General features: G+C 42.7%; 2 protein-coding genes across 2 annotated transcripts; both read right to left on the minus strand.

Annotated features, from left to right (window-relative positions):
• Nucleotides 1–247: 247 nt before the first annotated feature.
• On the minus strand, nucleotides 248–6,084 carry LOC135537887 (CCN family member 1-like). Its single transcript, XM_064963902.1, has 5 exons — nucleotides 5,781–6,084; nucleotides 4,554–4,767; nucleotides 3,212–3,583; nucleotides 2,761–2,936; nucleotides 248–1,854 (listed from the first exon to the last, which is right to left on the minus strand). Exons 1-5 carry the CDS (start codon nucleotides 5,829–5,831, stop codon nucleotides 1,549–1,551), a joined length of 1,119 nt encoding a protein of 372 aa, XP_064819974.1. The 5' UTR covers nucleotides 5,832–6,084; the 3' UTR covers nucleotides 248–1,548.
• A 4,134-nt stretch (nucleotides 6,085–10,218) lies between these two features.
• LOC135537877 (ATP-dependent RNA helicase DDX39A) lies at nucleotides 10,219–17,139 on the minus strand. The gene is made up of 9 exons (XM_064963892.1): nucleotides 17,051–17,139; nucleotides 15,797–16,005; nucleotides 14,945–15,072; nucleotides 14,247–14,523; nucleotides 13,818–13,936; nucleotides 12,310–12,441; nucleotides 12,015–12,124; nucleotides 10,935–11,227; nucleotides 10,219–10,459 (listed from the first exon to the last, which is right to left on the minus strand). The coding sequence occupies exons 2-9, from the start codon at nucleotides 16,002–16,004 to the stop codon at nucleotides 10,443–10,445; spliced, it is 1,284 nt and encodes a 427-aa protein (XP_064819964.1). The 5' UTR covers nucleotide 16,005; nucleotides 17,051–17,139; the 3' UTR covers nucleotides 10,219–10,442.
• Between the last annotated feature and the right edge of the window lie 703 nt (nucleotides 17,140–17,842).

Consider the following 17,842-nt stretch of genomic DNA (forward strand, 5'->3'; position numbering starts at 1 on the left):
TGCTAATCAAATGACTGCCAAATGAAAGAATTTGAAACGATACAAGCCAAGTTCAAATAAAACATCACATGTAACTGAAACTCTGAAGCAGGCAGGTCAGCTTTGTATCATGTCAACAACAATCACTAGTGCCATATTAATAGCTTGGCTACGTATTCTCAGTTATGACAAACATACATTTGAAGTAGACGTTGTACAATTGTATAACAGTTTTATTGTAAAACATTTCATTTGACAGTTTTGGAGTAACAAATCATAATTAAAGATGTATAAGCAATATTTTTTCAGATTTCAGGAACAGCATACAATACATGAATGAATCCCAAAACATTTACACAATATTGAAAATTATTCGCCAATGTTATTCATTATTGATTATTCTCTATTATTATTATTACTGGTATTGTTGATTACATTATCTCACTTCGCTTTAGCAACAGTGGCTTTGTCATTCATGTTAATAAAACTAATCTGAATCTGGTAAGAGATTAGAGGTCATTTGAAGTGAATTGGTATTGGTCCAGTCATTTCTGAACACGTCTCATTTACAGAGAGAGCTCCTTTTAGTACTGCAGTCAGTGGAGACAGGCTATCATTACCATTCCCTGCATAGAGAACTACTTTGTGCACTATATAGGGAATAGTGTGCCATTTGAGACACATTTCTTTCATTACCACCTCTCATATAAACCTCTGTTTTTAGACAGCTCATCATCCCAACTACACTGAATGCCACTCTCTACTGCAGAGAGTTAGTGTCAAGTTCTTTGGACAAGAATACGAATAAATCATGTTAATACTCAAGTACCCTGCGCTGAGCTAAATGCTCCATCTTGTCAGTCTCTTCGTCAAGACGTTTCAGCCCATCCAGGCTTGACGTCACTTATCTTGTAAAGTCACTGTTCTCAGTGCATTGTGTTATGCCCCAGTATCACGCCAGCCCTCAGAGCTGGGTTGTAGTCTTAGTGCACACCCTAGCAAAATGTTTTGCAACGGATAACCACAGCAAGTATTTATTATTGAACAACTTCAGCTTGTCCCTCCCTGTGTCAGACTCTTTTCTTCCAGTCGGTGCCTAGTGAATATGACCCTGGTTAGTGTAGGCAAAGCATCATATCACTTTATACAGCAAATAACCCTGTACAGTTCCTTCATGTGTTTCTATTTTACAACACAGTGCTGTGTTGTCACCCGTTTTTCATCTGTTTCTCTCTGTCGTTGCTGTGAAGGCCCTAGCAACTCATTATGTCACACCGTAACTATACAAAAACGCCAGGTGGGACTGTAGGCCGGAGTTCAGAGCCATGTCTGAGGAACATTCAGGAGTGAATGGATCACCTGTCAATCAAAACCACTCCAGTCAAACATACAGTAAGTACTTTACTATTTGGGGGTTTGCTACTATAGTGCCAGGCTTTCACTGAGAGTCCATTGTGAAGCTCAGTTCTGTTATTTGAGGCCAGAGAAAAACACCCATTTTTTAAATGTCACCCTTCCCTTGTCAATGTTCTCAGTCAAGTTTGAGGAATCTGTTCAAACACGATCAAGCTAGTCGATGAACTTATGTGTGTCTCCATACATCCAGTGCTGTGGTGGCAAGGCCACTTCGTTGAGATGGCCGCATTCCTTGCTACACTTGCACGACTGGATGAACATGGCGTCTCTCTGGAAACGCTCGCCATCCGGGCACACAAAGGTCACAGGAACGGTGCGCGTGCGACGCGGTGAGCAGCAGCGGCCATCCGTACACACGCCGCAGTAATTGGGCCGGTAGAGACGGACACTCTGACACTCGCCATACGACAGACGCATGGGTTCTGGGGCTTTTGGAGTCGGGGAGCACTTCTTGCCCTTCTGTAAAGGGAATAGAAGGAGGAAGGGGATGAGAGAGAAAGAGGGAGAAAATCAGAGAGGGCAGAGGAAAGTAAAAGTTTCATGCTGTACTGTACCTGTATTGTTTCAATAAAATGACAAACTTTTGCAGACATCTATAAAACATCTTTGAATTAAATGTCCAGAAGGCCTATGCAACCAAATCATGACCTTATCACTTATCACTAACAAAGTGCCAGTACTGAAAACAAAACTGAAGTTTATTCAATTATAGTAAAGTTATGAAATTAACTGAACAGTGACAAAACAAAGTTTTAAATCAAACTCACTGAAACTCATTAATCTCGCACTCAGCCAGACAGAGGCCTTATTAGTCTCAGTGGTAAATCAGCTATAATCTCCCAGCCCACAGTGGTGCATACCAAATGGCACCCTATTCCCTACATTGTACACTACTTTTGACCAGAGCCCTATGCGCACTGTGCGCACTGGTCAAAAGTAGTGCACTAAATAGGGAATAGGGTGTGGCATTTGGGTCGCAAGCACTGATCCAAAGAAACAGATGAGGATTAATATAGACACACCATCTCCCTGGCTGAGTGCACAGGGCCCAGGCGCCTAGCTATGGACAGTTGCTTGGCAGGAATGCCGTGGGTGGGGTGGAGGGGACTATATTTAAAAGGGCGCCACCGCCACTGTGAGTAAATCAACGTTAGTCTGTTCCCACCGGGACATGCTCCGCAGAGGAAACAGTCTAGGGGGTTGTGGGTTTGTTATCAAAGTGATATCAGATCAGTAAATGATAACAGAGATATTGTTACTGCCTGGGATGATGATGATGATGGATGGAAATATGTGCAGTCACACTGATGGGCACACAGACACACACTACAGTTGCCCACTGCGCTGTCTAAATATGGAATTTACCTTGGGCGGGACGGCTACGTCACCGCAGGGCCTGATGGTGCACAGGCGCGTCTCTCTATCCAGCTTACACTGGGCGTTGTCGTTGGTGATGCGCGAGGACACTCCCATCCCACAGCTTCGTGAGCAATGGGACCAGTCCGTTGTCTGGACAACACACTTCAACAAATTCTTCCATACTGGGAAGGGTGGGAGGAAGAGCAGCATGGGAGACAAAGGGAAGGAAGGGAGTTACAGGGAGAATATACCTCAGAGGGAAGAAACCAGGATACATGACTGACTGATGTACAGACAAACATGAGTAACTACCGACCAATAGTCCTCAACTATTATACCAAAAATGCTAATAGTGCTAGAGATGATCTCTCAGTGTACATGATAAGCTACAGCCAAGTATCTATCATGATCAATAACAATGCATTTGGTCAATGTCAAGAGTGCAACAGCTCCTCACCAGGCAGGTGCTTGAAGCCTTGTTCATTTTCCCAGCCCTTGCCTCTCTCCACCAGCTCATTGCCCAGTGTGTTATCCGGCTGGTACTGGTCTGGATGAGGTTTGGGTTGTGTTGGTTGGCGATGTTGCTTGGTGGGGGGAAGGCGCCAGGTACCCTTATGGCAGTCTACAGTGAAGCAGCACTGCCCTGGCACCCTGACCAGCTGGGGGTAGGGGCAGGAGGGGATGGCGGGGGGCAGACGCTTGGAACAGAGCAGGGAACAGCCCACGACACCGTCGATGCAGGTACACTGGTGTTTACAGCCGGCGCGGAAATTCTCACCGTTTTGGTAGATCCTCCCGTTATACTCACACGTACGACCCTCCTTTCTTGCTGTTAAGAGAGGGAAATGAGGAGAATGCATTGAATTCCATTGAGTTCAGTTCAGCACAGTACAGTACAATACGGTACAGTGCAGTACAACTCAATTCAACTTCATAATTCCTTTAGGAGCAATTTAGATGGATACTAAGACCACTGAGGTAGTAACATATTTATGATTTATATACACATAAAAACATCAGCAGGACCAAGGAACTGCTTACTGTCTACAGTGTGTAATGTGCTATCATGTAACGAGGGGGTATTTTGGGGACCATCCATCCATGTCTCTGGAGAGTCTAAATATGAGGATGTGTTTTAAAGTCAAAGTACAAGAACTTCCACTGACAATCCCAGGTATGACCGGGAGGAATCTGTCATATACTCCAGATACACCAGCTGAAACCCCCTTTACTCAATCCTTCCCTTAACAACTAGCAAACACACAATAAACGACACCGACATGGCACACAGACTGTAACCCAGAGAGAACACTTAGATCTAGAAGGAGGTCAGAGAAAGGAAGTCTTGTGAGTAAGAATCCAGAAGAGTCTCATTGTTTGCATGTCATGGACACGGTGGAAGCCTTTAATCTTAGTCTATGAAGGATTGGAATCTTGGTTTGATGTAGATAGAACTAGTTCCATTTTGGTCTGTGAGATTGAGCTCCATAAAGAATCTACTTAACATCCAAATATCCTCCCCCACTGGGATACAACGTGTTAAGTCCTGGGGCTGTGGTGACGTTCAACACATGGATTAGTCCTACGGTAATATTTCTCATACATGCACCCTAAGATGCTATCACAAACTCAGCATCAGCTAACTACTACACATCACACTTGAGAAGATATACACTATTTACACCTCATCATAGTTCCAACACTGAACACCTACAACCTTCATTACACACTTTGAATCCCAACACTTCTACAATACACATTTCCAAATGCCCCACTTCCTCCCCCTATCACAACCTTACCCCTGCAGATGCCTTGGGCCAGGGTCACATCATTGCCGTAGTTGCACTCCAGTCCCTTGTGGTGGTCGCAGGGCATCGTGGGGCTGCAGTCCTGGTTCAGCTGGGAGGCACACACCTTGCAGCACCCGCAGCCGTCAGCCACCGCACTCACCCCGGGGGGGCACGAGAGGGGCATGGCTGGACACTCACATACCGCCGGGCAGCTGGCACCCACCTGGAGGTGTGGGGAGGAGAGAGGAAGAGGATAGAGGAGAGGTTTAGGTTCCTAGGCATAAAGAAAGAAGCATAGGAAAGTAAGTCATTTTTGTCATGTAATTTCTTGCTGTGGTCTGCCTTCATGGGTAAAACACTACTAGTGATAAAGATGCTCTAGGAGTCTATTTTGATCATTTTATATTCATTGTGAGATGTCAACTGATTATTTAAATGGATTATTGTGTCCCCTTTGGGGTGGTTTTGAACACCGTTTACAATGAATGTATGTACTTGAACTTCATTTTGAAGTAGTCAATTTAATTTGCTCATATAATTTCTACCCCTTCATCCCCGTGGATGTCTTGTCTGTCTAGGCAGCTGTTTAAGTGTCGTACCCAATCCCCTGCCAACTCGTGAATCGAGTAACAGTACATTAGCCTTCCGTGCCAACTTCTTCCAGTAAAAAAAAAAAATCAACAGTATGTAAAAAGTCCCACCCTCAGACAGTGAGTCAAAGTTATTTGACAAGCACACACATGCCTATAAAAAAGACACAATTCAAGGTAGGACTGGTAGGCTGCAAAACAAGTCAGTCACATTTTACATTACTGTGCCCTTATAACTGATTATTCCTGTAATCACAGTGTAACCAGTATTGTAATTACTCATTAGAACACTGGGTTGTGTTACTACAGTAAGTACATTGTAACTAATTGTAACAATGAGTAATTACAAAAATTGTTACACTGTAATTACACAAGCAGTTACACAGTAGCACTGTCTTGTAAAAGTGTTACCAAATAGTCTGTAGGCGACAGCAGTTTGAAAATATACATCTTCAGGCAACAGAAAAAACACGGTAGACAAAGTTCTCACTTGTGTCTCTAAAATACAATGACTTGTGTATGACAGTCAAATCACCGCCAACTGATCGTTACAAAACAGTCTAAGCAATCCACTCATCCATTGCTATTTTGTGGCATATGACCAAAATCATACTAATTTGACAGCTGCCAAGGTGATACGACTTACCTGACTGGTGACTGCCATTGTCAAGAAAACAAAGATGATACGTTTTGCCATAATTATTGAAAATCCCAAAAGAAACAGTAGACAGTTGTCAAAAAAAACAAGCTCTGACCCCGTTATTAGTCTGCTTGAAGACAGTTCTGAACTTTTAAATCCTCTTTCGTGAATAGACTACAGTCGCACAGTAGCGTTGGATGAACAGAAGTCGTTGAAGTGTGGAGAACAGTTATTTTCATCCCTTCCCCGAGATCGTTACAGCACTCTAAAAAAAATCATTCAACAGAGCGAGTATCCTGATCTACTTTATACCAACTCGTGAGCTACGCAGAAACTCCGCCCCATGCGTCGCCATATGTCCAGCCAATTATCATTCGGGCAGCGGGCCAGACATTCCAAATGGGTGGAGTTAAGGAGAGGGCCACAAATTGATTGGGGGGCGTGCTTGGGGATGAATACGGTCATTCATAAAAATCCGTAGAAGTAGTCCGTGTTTATTTTATTGGCTGGACTAAAATGTAACCGGTGCTTTTAAGTCACATTTAGGCTTACTGACATTCCACCTTTGTAGCCACCGCTCTGCTAACACCAAGATAACTACACCCGGCTTGCTGGTGAGCACTGCAGACACTCCCAGTACAGTACAATAATACTTATAGCAACAGCACCCCAGGAAAGGCGAAGCATTCCGGTGGTTTTGATATTAGTGTAACAGTACAAAAAATGTAGTCAAGGTGAAATGCAAAACATGAAAGTTATATTAAGAGTATAGGTATTACATGATTTCAGGGAAGTGAGACCTTGTCTACCTACTTGTGGCTTAATAAAACCTTGTCCATTTTGTGGACTGCACAGATGTTTCATTACTTCTACTTCCACTAAAGAACGGATACTGTCTGGGTCTTGATTGTTTAAAACGACCCCCATGTCTGCCTAGCTTTCCCTCTTGAATTGAGGTGGTCTGTTCTGACACAGCCATGAGGATAGACCTTGGTGTGTATTGTTGTAAAGTTAACGGTTAACCCTGTTTATTACTAAAAGCCCATGTGAGCCCATTGTGCATCTTCTCCCAGACTCCCACTCAATACTACATTCCCATTTCTCCCATCAAGTTCTCTTTCTTTGTGGTTAGCTACTCCCTTTCCATTCCTGACACACCTCAAACACACAACCCTTATTTGATGAAAGAATGCATGAAATATGATAGGGAGAATATGCAGGTGAGAACAATATGAACAGTTGACAGTCATATTGGTCTCCTATAGACTGCCTATAGCAGCATTGCTGTTGATAGCAAATCTGTTTTGCAACAGTTACTACTCAATAGAGCGTTGTAGTCCACAGAGCTCATATGTAAATAGAGTTGCCTCTTTGAACTGGCAGGTGTTTCATTGTTTCTCTTTGAGGGGCAGTGGTTCCATATTTGAGTTGTGATCCACTGAAAGCCTTTTGAATGAACCTGGTTCCTCTAGAGGTTTCTTCCTATGTTCCTTCCTTCTAGGGAGTTTTTCCTAGCCACTGTGCTTTTTCTCTTTGGGGTTTTAGGCTGGGTATCTGTAAAGCACTTTGTGACAACTGCATATGTTTGAATTTGATTGACTGCATTAGCAGCGATCCGGAAGGAACTAGCCACAATTTACTAGCTAGTCCTCACCCACCACTCAGGAAACACTGCTGTAGGGCTTAAAAGCTGTCTGCATCCCAAGCTATTCCCTATATAGTGCACTGCTTTTGACCAGAGCCCTGTAGGCCCAGATAAAAAGTAGTGCACTATATAGGGAATAGGGTACCATTTGGGATGCATCAGTGGTAATGTGACCATTGGAAACGGAAGTCATGGCCCATCTATTTTAATCCAGGGGTACAGAATTTGAGAGACCCATTTAACCGGCGACCACAGGTTTTTGCCACATCACTGAGCTGGACGAGACAGACTGGGACATATGTTTTTTTTTAAATATGCTTTTTCAAAGACTAAGGCACCAGCCCATTTGAGAACAAGTCAAGTTGGAGGTTATTCATGGTTTGACAATTGTTGAGGTCTGTCAGAAGCCATATGATAAATAGGCCACAGGAGGACAAGACTGTCTGTCCCAAATGGCACCCTATTCCCTATGTATCCCCATTTGGGATGCATATTATGACACAACGGAAGAGCGAAATAGCTGATATTGTGTTTCTAAGGCTAGTCACACAGGTTGAACACAATACAGATACAGTACATTAGAGATTGTGGAGCACAATACTATGCGTGTATCCAAAATTGGTCCCTATTCCCTATGTAGTTCAGTAGTTTTGACCAGAGCTCTATGGATTTTGGTCAAAAGTAGTCCACTATGTAGGGAATAGAGTGCACTTATGACACAACGGAAGAGAGAAACAGCTGATATTGTGTTTCTAAGGCCAGTCACACGGTGAACACAAAGCATGGAACTTGATACAGATAAGACAGTGCAGGAGAGAATGAGTGAGTGGCTGAGAGCAGAATGGAGAGAACAAGGAAGACCAATGGAAGTGATGGACAAAGAACTGGGCTGAGAAGAAAAGAGTGTGAGAAGGCTTGCCTGAGAGGGAGAAGAAAGGAGGCGTACAGGGAGAGGGGGAGAAGTGGAGAAAGGGAAGACAGGTGTTCTGTGGTAACAGAGCTTGTTTTTTCAAGGGGAGGAGGTAGCATACACCACATCTCCTGCTCCGCCCCTATATGTGGTGCTACTGACAGCCTGGCGTAAAGTACAGTACTTCACAAAGAAAACAAGCTATGGGGTGAAGATTCCCCTAGGTAGAGACCTAGAATCAGTTTCAACTCCCAAAATCCTAACCGTAGCCATTATGAGGAAAGTTCAAAACTGACCCAAGATCAGCATCTAGAGGCAACTTCACCCAACACGCAAAAACACAGCACTATGGCCTGGTCTTACCCAGCATATATTATAACCTTTACATTTAAGATAACTTAAAATACACATTTGCCTACATATTAGGATTTAAACATAGAGGGCTAAATATGTTACAATTTAATTCCACTAATTATCTAAATAACATTCTGAAATAGGTAGACAGAGGAAATGTAGTAGCCATATTCTGAAATAGAAAATTAAACAAGTTTGTGCATGAATGTGAAGAAAAGGGAGAGGGAATAGAGAAAGGGCAGAGAAAGAGGAAATAGAAAAACAAGAGTAGAGTTGCTCCTAGATATATATTGAACAAAAATAAAAGCAACGTGCAACAATTTCAAAGATTTTACTGAATTACGGTTCATTAGGAAATCAGCCAATTTAAATAAATTCATTAGGCCCTAATCTATAGATTTCACATGACTGGGAATACAGATATGCATCTGTTGGTCACAGATAACTTTAAAAAAAAAAATGTTTCAGAAAACTAGTCGGTATCTGGTGTGACCATCATTTGCCTCACGCAGCGCAACACATCTCTTTCCGAGAGCTGATCAGGCAGTTGATAGTAGAATGTTGTCCCACTCCTCTTCAAAGAATGTGTAAAGTTGCTGTATATAGGCAAGAACAATAACCCGCTGTTGTACACGTCGATCCAGAGCATCCCAAACATGCTCAACCGGTGGCAAGTCTTGAGCGTTTGCCCGTTACAAAGCCGAACTGCAGTCAGGTCAAGACGAGCTTCTTACAATTTGTACAGAAATTCTTCAGTCGTGCAAACCCCCAGTTTCAGCTGTCTGGTCTCAGACGATCCTGCAGGTGAAGAAGCCGGATGTGGAGGTCTGGCATGGTTACACGTGTTCTGCGGTTGTTAAGCCGGTTGGACCTACTGCAAAATTCTCTAAAATGACATTGGTAGCTTACTGTAGGGAAATTAAATTAGCTGGCAACAACTCTGGTAGACATTTCCTGCAACCAGCATGCCAATGGCACACTCCCTAAAACTTGATCTGCAGCATTGTGTGACAAAATAGCACACCTTTAGCCCCCCAGCACAAAGGTGCACATGTGTGATAATGCTGTGTTTAATCATCTTATTGATATGCCACACCTGTCAGGTAGATGGATTATCTTGGCAAAGGAGGATGTAAACCAATTTGTGCACAAAATGAGAAATAGGCTTTGTGCACATATGGAATATTTCTGGGGGCTTGTTTCAGCTCATGAAACCAACACTTGACATGTTTACAATATTTTTGTAAAATAATTGTGCTTAAATGTATGATCATAGCGTCACTTCCTTCTGACAATTGAATCTGATATTCTATAGTGTTAATCTAGGTTTGTCTTCTGACTCATTTTATTCAACAATGATATACTGCAATGTGAAAATCCAACTTCTCTCTAATTAGTAAGTATGGTTAAATTCTGCTAACTTTCCCGGGGAGGGAATAAGCAGGGAATCACCCAACTGGGAGGTCTTAATATTTGGAAATTGCCAGAATTCTACAACCCCATTAGCAAGGAAAAAAAGAAGCCATACAGTGACATAACATTGTATAAAAAGTTTTAATTTCAATTATTTTATTAACCTAATAATAGAAAACCATTAACAGGGAAAAGAACATTAAAACTGCAGCCCCGGGAGGATAAAATCAAATAAAAAGTGATGCTTACTTAAAAAAAAGACTTTTTTTTTATTCTCCATCTCCAAAAAAAGACAGGGACAGAGGGGCACGCATGCACACATCCTTCACTGGTCAGGGGGTGATTTTCATCTGGACTGTTCAACTGAAACAAGAAAAGAGAGAGAGGTTAGTTTATAGCATCAAGCAGTGTACCCACATAAAATGGCTGGCAGATGCTGGGGACCCAAAAAATAACCAGAAAATAAAATAGATCCCTTCAGCATAACTACACAGACCACATACTTGGAATGACTAGGTAATAATCAAATGCTCTAAAGTGTCATCAACTATTGAAGGAACAATTGCAAGCAGCACTGGCATTACAAACAGTAATAATGAAGGAAATTCCAAAACCCAGAGGAATAAATGAGAAGTGAAAACATAGTTGTCTGAAATGGCATCCTATTCAGTGCACTACTTCTGACCAACTACTTCTGACCAGAACCTATGTGGCTCTGATCAAAAGTAGTGCCCTACATTAGGGAATATGGTGACATTTAAGATTTTAAAAAATGAAGTACTGCAGTAGCACATGAAATCCAAATGAGTGCTAGACTAGTTGGTTGAATATAGCTTACTGTAGGTGGAGATGTCAATCTCTTCTGGGAGCTCTGCCACGTTGACCTCGAAGCGGTCCTGCACATCGTTCAGGGTCTTGGCGTCGGTCTCGTCAGACACAAAGGTCACGGCCAGACCTTTCGTCCCGAACCTGCCAGCACGGGCCACTCTGTGCAGGTAGGTGTCGGAGTCTTCGGGCATGTCGTAGTTGAAGACGATGTTGACGCGCTCAATGTCCATCCCTCGGCCAAACAGGTTGGTGGCCACCAGGATCCGCCTCTGGAAGTCCTTGAACTGCTGGTACCGGGAAAGCCTAGGGGAGGGGGGCATCGACAGATTTAAAATAAGTAGAACAAGCATTATACTTCCTTTACTCCTGTGGGTACACTGAAACCGTTACCTACAAACATGTAATCTGAGAGAAGGTTATTGTGCAGGCCCTCTAGATAACAGCTTCATGACCATTATACAAAATGCGCATGTAAATGAGATTCTCAATTTGATTGCTCAACTCCTCTGTCCTCCACACCTTCTTCTGAAAAAAAAGTAAAGTAACTGAGGAGAGGAGAAAATGTGCTTGTATGAAATTAGACTCCATTCACATCATGAAAATGACATTTACAGGGGTGGAATCCCAAATTAAAATGTGCAAAGTAGTAAAAAGAAATTTAGCTAGACATTTTATGCTACTTATCGTTTTAAATATGTGTATGCTTCTCATCAGAGTAAGCAGCTGATTCAAAAGTAGAGGGGTAGATGTCAAAACTCTTCAGGGAAGGACACTTGTGCTTCCTCGGAAGGAGGAGGCGAGGACACAGTTTACCTACTAACGAATTGACACTCCTCAACCACTTATCGGTTTACGGATAAGAGAAAACGGAGTCAGTGAGGACAGTCTTCTCCAAATGAGAATTTCCCAATGAGAGAAATCTACCCCAAAACCCTATGCACTTATTGATATCTGAGATGATTTTAAGTGTAAGCAATATCCTAATCTTTGATATCCTAATATTGCTTATACCAATCAAAACCTCTCAGATTTTAACAAATGCATAGACTATAGGGTTTAGCCAGTTTTTCCCCTCTCCATCAGAACCCACCTCTCCTCCTGGGCCATGCCCCTATGGATGGCGATTGCCGGGAAGTTCTGCTCCACCAGCAGCTGAGACAGAGCCACACAGCGCTGCACAGACTTCACAAAGATCACCACCTTCAGACAGGGGAGAAAATGGCAGTGAGACACCAAAAACAAACATGGGGCACAAACCCATGCTGCATCTGATGTGGCACCCTGGCTTTACCCTGGTCAAATCCATGGACAAAATGCATTCAAGCCACTAAGGTTAAAACTAAAATAAATATATTTTAGCATAAAAATCTGAATTTTGTCCGTACCTGGTTGAACTCAAGCACATCGAGCAGGTCGAAGAGCTTGCGGTTCTTCTCGCTATCCTTCAGCTTGCAGTAGTACTGCTGCAGACCGTGCAGCGTCAGCTTGGTCTCATCGTCCACAAACACCTCCATGGGCTACAGGAGGATGGAGATATTCATTAAGTACCAAACAGAACACAGGGAGGGACTACCTGGACTTCCATTGCATAACATTTTGCAAGTGTGTCCTAGTGAATCTAACATGGGGAAAGTGTCACTCTTTGGTCCAGTTCTATAAACCGAGCTACATTAAGTGAATACCTGAGTAAACCACATTCAGTGTTGGTGGATGAAGAACTAGAAATGTGATTGTTAACGTCAATTATTAGTACTAGAGCTGGATGGAACTTATAGCTTTAATGCAAGGACAGTTCCTCCCGAAAATGTCCAGAAACAGGGGTAGAGCTCCAGATCCTGGTTAAGAGTCACTCTGCCCCACCGATATGGCCACTTGTGAGACGGACAGTCACGAGCAGGCAAACTTAGATGGGCTTGACTTGAACTTTTTACATCACTATTAAACCATATGCAATAATCACTTATCTATCGCTTTAAAAAAAAGGGGCAATCAGCAGTTGACACATCAATTTTCAGGACATTTAAATTAAAAGAATATAACAAATGTCTCATGAGCTTAGTTCAACTTTTGTACCTCATCAGAACTCAAAATATAAGCTTGTTTCACTCCAATATTTTTAAACAAAGTACGCGTAAAAACTATATAGCCTCAAAACATGGTCAAAATTATAATTCTGATATCATTGATGGTCAGTCCTTGCATCCATAGCTCTACACATTTGAGTGGTTATAGTTCTCCAGATGAATCCCTCAGCTTTTTACCGAAACGGGGAGAGCAAGATGCTTCATGTTTCTACTGCCAGATGTCTCTTTAAAAGTGCAATTTAGGGAGATTGGTTCATCTGTGTGTGTGTGTGTGTGTGTGTGTGTGTGTGTGTGCATCCGCTACAAGACCATGGTGCTTGCCTACGGAGCTGTGAGGGGAACGGCACCGCAGTACCTCCAGGCTCTGATCAGGCCCTACACCCAAGCAAGGGCACTGCGTTCATCCACCTCTGGCCTGCTCGCCTCCCTACCATTGAGGAAGTACAGTTCCCGCTCAGCCCAGTCAAAACTGTTCGCTGCTCTGGCCCCCCAATGGTGGAACAAACTCCCTCACGACGCCAGGACAGCGGAGTCAATCACCACCTTCCGGAGACACCTGAAACCCCACCTCTTCAAGGAATACCTAGGATAGGATAAGTAATCCTTCTCACCCCCCCTTAATGACTTAGATGCACTATTGTAAAGTGGCTGTTCCACTGGATGTCAGAAGGTGAATTCACCAATTTGTAAGTCGCTCTGGATAAGAGCGTCTGCTAAATGACTTAAATGTAAATGTAAATGTAAAACTGCTACTTTAAGTTTCAGAACATGTACATAACTTGTGGTTACAAGAACCCATTCCAACTTACATCCTGCATGAACTTGCGGCAGACAGGGCGAATCTCTTTGCTTAAGGTGGCACTGAACATCATGCACTGCTTCTCGTGGGGTGTGAGCCTGAAGATGTCCTGAACATCACGTCTCATGTCTGAGGGAGATAGGAAAATAAGGTTAAAAAAAAAATTCAGCCCACTCAGTCTGAAATCAGAGTACTACATAAAATAACATTTAAATACACTTTCCTGCGTTTTGGCAAAATCCTTTCTTAAGTCACACCATCCATCACAATCTGTTCTAAGATCCACTACTACTTAGTATGAAAGTGTATTACAAGTGCATTCTAAGTGGTATGCTAGTAGGTGTACATTGAACACATGGTTTCAATTGACTGTTCATCTTTAAAGTTTCAACTTACTCCCGTCACACAGATCTGGCATCATCCCCCCTGTCCTACTCACCCAGCTGCTCCAGCATCTTGTCACACTCATCCAGGACAAAGTGCTTTACGTTCTTCAGGTTCAGGGTCTTGTTGCGGATGAGGGCCAGGATGCGGCCGGGCGTACCCACCACGATGTGGGGGCAGTTCTTCTTCAGCACGTCCTCGTCCTTCTTGATGGACAGGCCCCCGAAGAACACGGCCGCCTTGACGGTGGGCATGTACTTGGAGAAGCGCTCATACTCTTTGCTGATCTGGAAGGCCAGCTCTCGTGTGTGGCACATCACCAGCACAGACACCTGGTAGACAGAGAGAGGTAGGAAGGGGAGGATGTTTAATACAGAACTCTGAACATCAGAACAAAAAAACACAAGATTATCAAATAGGATAGAAAAGCAGTGTAAAACAGTGAGATTACAAACAGAACAAATTCAGACTGCAATAGGGTGGCACATTAGGGTTTGACCAAGGTAGACTGGCATCATAAATAAGCATTTGCTAACTGACTTGCCTAGTTAAATATATAAAAAGTTGCCGACAAGAAGTTAAAGTTATGCAAGTTTCCCAGATACATATTAAGCCTATTCCTAAACTTAAAAGCAGTCAATGGATTCTCCAGTGAAAGCTATTTTTAGTCCAGGAGGACTTGGCTTCAATGTGACCGCAATTCAATGGCTGCGTCCACAGTGTAAAGATGAATTTCACTATTCAAACACTCACCTGCCCGTCCACAGGTTCAATCTGCTGCAGGGTGGCCAGTACAAACACAGCCGTCTTGCCCATACCAGACTTAGCCTGGCACAGGATGTCCATGCCCAGGATGGCCTGTGGGATGCACTCGTGTTGGACTGAAAGACAGAAACACAAGTATTTTTTATTTTACTAGGCAAGTTAGTTAAGAACAAATTCTTTACAATGATGGCCAACGAAAAGGCGGTGACACAAAACTACATTGAGACCTAAGACAACATAGCAAGGCAGCAACACATGACAACACAGCATTGTAGCAACATGGTACAAACATTGGGCACAGACAACAGCACACACGGAATGAAGGTAGAGACAACAATACTTTACACAAAGCAGCTACAACTGTCAGTAAGTGTCCCTGATTGAGTCTTTGAATGAAGAGATTGAGATAAAACTGTCTAGTTTGAGTGTTTGTTGCTGAAGAGACCTAGGGATGTGTGACCTTTGGGGACATTTAAGAATGTGACTGGCAGAATGGGTGTTGTATGTGGAGGAGGAGGAGGGCTGCAGTAGATCTCAGATAGGCCTCACTCCACCCTAAGAGGGTTTTATAAATAAGCATCAACCAGTGAGTCTTGCTACAGGTATACAGAGATGATCAGTTTAAGTATGATGTGATCTTTGAAGGGGCATCCATGTATAACTTAGTGAATTACTTTCAACCAGGGCCCAAATATAGAGCACTACTTTTGAACAAAATCCTATAGGTCATGCTCAAAAGTAGTACACTATGTCAGGAATAGGGTGATATTTGAGACAGACAGAATGGACAAAGTAAAAGACAGTCCTTGGTTGATGGTGGGCAGTGCCTGCGAGACTCACCTTCAGAGGGATGTTCAAAGCCACAGTCGACAATGGCGCGGAGCAGCTCTGGTTTGAGCAGGAAGTCTCGGAAACCAGAGCTGTGGATGGAGACATAAGAGCCCTTTACCTCCTTCTTGCCCGCAGGTGTGGTGGTCTCCGGGGCAACCTGAGGCTCCTCATCCTCTTCATAGTCCAACAGCTCGTTGTCAACGTCATTCTCTGCCATTCTAGAGAAGGGGTACGTACTTGCGTTAGTTGAAGCTAGGAAAGACTGGAGACTAATTGGGGGGGGGCTGTATGAAAAGTAAATTCAGAAGGTTAATTCTAATGTCAATTCAATACCTTATGTTAAATTCTTCACCTAACCTTAGTTACAGGAATCCTAATAATTTAATGTAACTTCACTTCCTGAATTGAATCCTAGTGAAACATCACCGTCTAGCAGTTACCCGTACTCGGTCCAGGGGACTCCAAGTGGGTGCACGTTTTTTCCCCCCTAGCATTACACATCGGACTCAAATAACCAAAGCTTGGTGAGTTCATTATTCGAATCAGCTGTGTAGTGCTACCGCAAGAACCAAAACGTGCAACCCTTGGAGAACCTAGGACCGAGTTTGGGAAACGCTGGACTGACGTGTATTCCTACACAGCATTAGCTAGCTAACGGCTAGGCTAGCTGCTAATAATGCTAGTAGCAGGCCGCATTCACACCACCAAAGTTTACATTTGACACAATCATTACAATTGACCTAATAACAAAGATTGGACCAGCGACCACCCAGTAACTCAGTTTACAGTAGTTAACCAGTTGCCATATTCAATTAAGTTGAACAGGGAGTCAAGCCTCAAACAATGGCAGCCGCCTCCACTCATTCAAACTTTGACAGAAAAGTGCTATAAAAAGGACAATAATAGGTTCCAAATGCAGGGTGGAGATTCAGAAACAACGTTGACTCAAATTAATAACAAGCAAGACATTTCTAGGGCCTATTACACCTAAAATGTAATTCTCGGAACCGACCTGCGACACACTGCTAGCAGAAGTTAACTGCTAACTGACATGACCATGCTAGTACTAACATTAGCCTGACCGCAATGCTAAATGTTAGCCAGATCGCACAAGGTTTTAGCAAAGATTAACAATACATATAGTCGAACATTGCTATATATGAGCGTTATGGAAAGAGAAATAGATGTCTCCATTTTACAATACATGTGATATTGAAATTTACTCAATACAGCACATTTCTTATGCAATTAAAATACACTTACTTCTCGGTGGTAATTCAAAACGGCTTCGACTATCACTGCTAGCTATGTTCACAGGGGCAGTCCTCAAGTACTTTCGTCCGGAAGCACTGTGCTCGTGTATTCGTGGACACTATTGGTCAATTTTGAAGGCAATCTCCCCAAACCGGTCTGAAAACGAACCATGATTGGCCTATTCAAATGTCGATCTTGAAAACACAGCAAATAAATCGGGATTTCACCAGCTCATTGTGGGCATAATTTCTTGTTTGACAACACTGTTATGAAACAAGTACACTGTGATAGCGTTATTCAGCAATAATGTAAATATTTCTGATTTCTGTAAATTATAGCTACGTATGACTAGGTTTCCTCACCAAGAAATTATTTCTGAATTTAGATTCGAATCGATTAGATTAATTTATTAATCACATACATAGCGTCGCAGATGTAATTGCATGGTACAGTGAAATTCTTAAGATCTGAACTCCAACAGTGCAGGTCAAAAAGATAAGCGAATGAAACAATATTAATAATAATATACACCATATATACATTTTTATTCACAACATTTACAAACCAACGGTCTGCATTCATCCAGTTTGTATAAATTATGATAGAAGTGTGACATGACTGTAATGAGTATCTTGGACAAATAGGCAGTTGGCTTAATAAAACATGTATTCATAATTGTCAATATGTGGGCCTGCCCTGATCATATCAGCTTACCACATCTGTCTTCCCTCACCAAAACCATCAATGATTAGATTTATTTGACCATAATAATTTGTTTGGTCCATATTATTGACACTAAAT

This window comes from Oncorhynchus masou, chromosome 5 (genome assembly GCF_036934945.1).
Source record: "Oncorhynchus masou masou isolate Uvic2021 chromosome 5, UVic_Omas_1.1, whole genome shotgun sequence".
Lineage (NCBI taxonomy): Eukaryota > Metazoa > Chordata > Actinopteri > Salmoniformes > Salmonidae > Oncorhynchus > Oncorhynchus masou.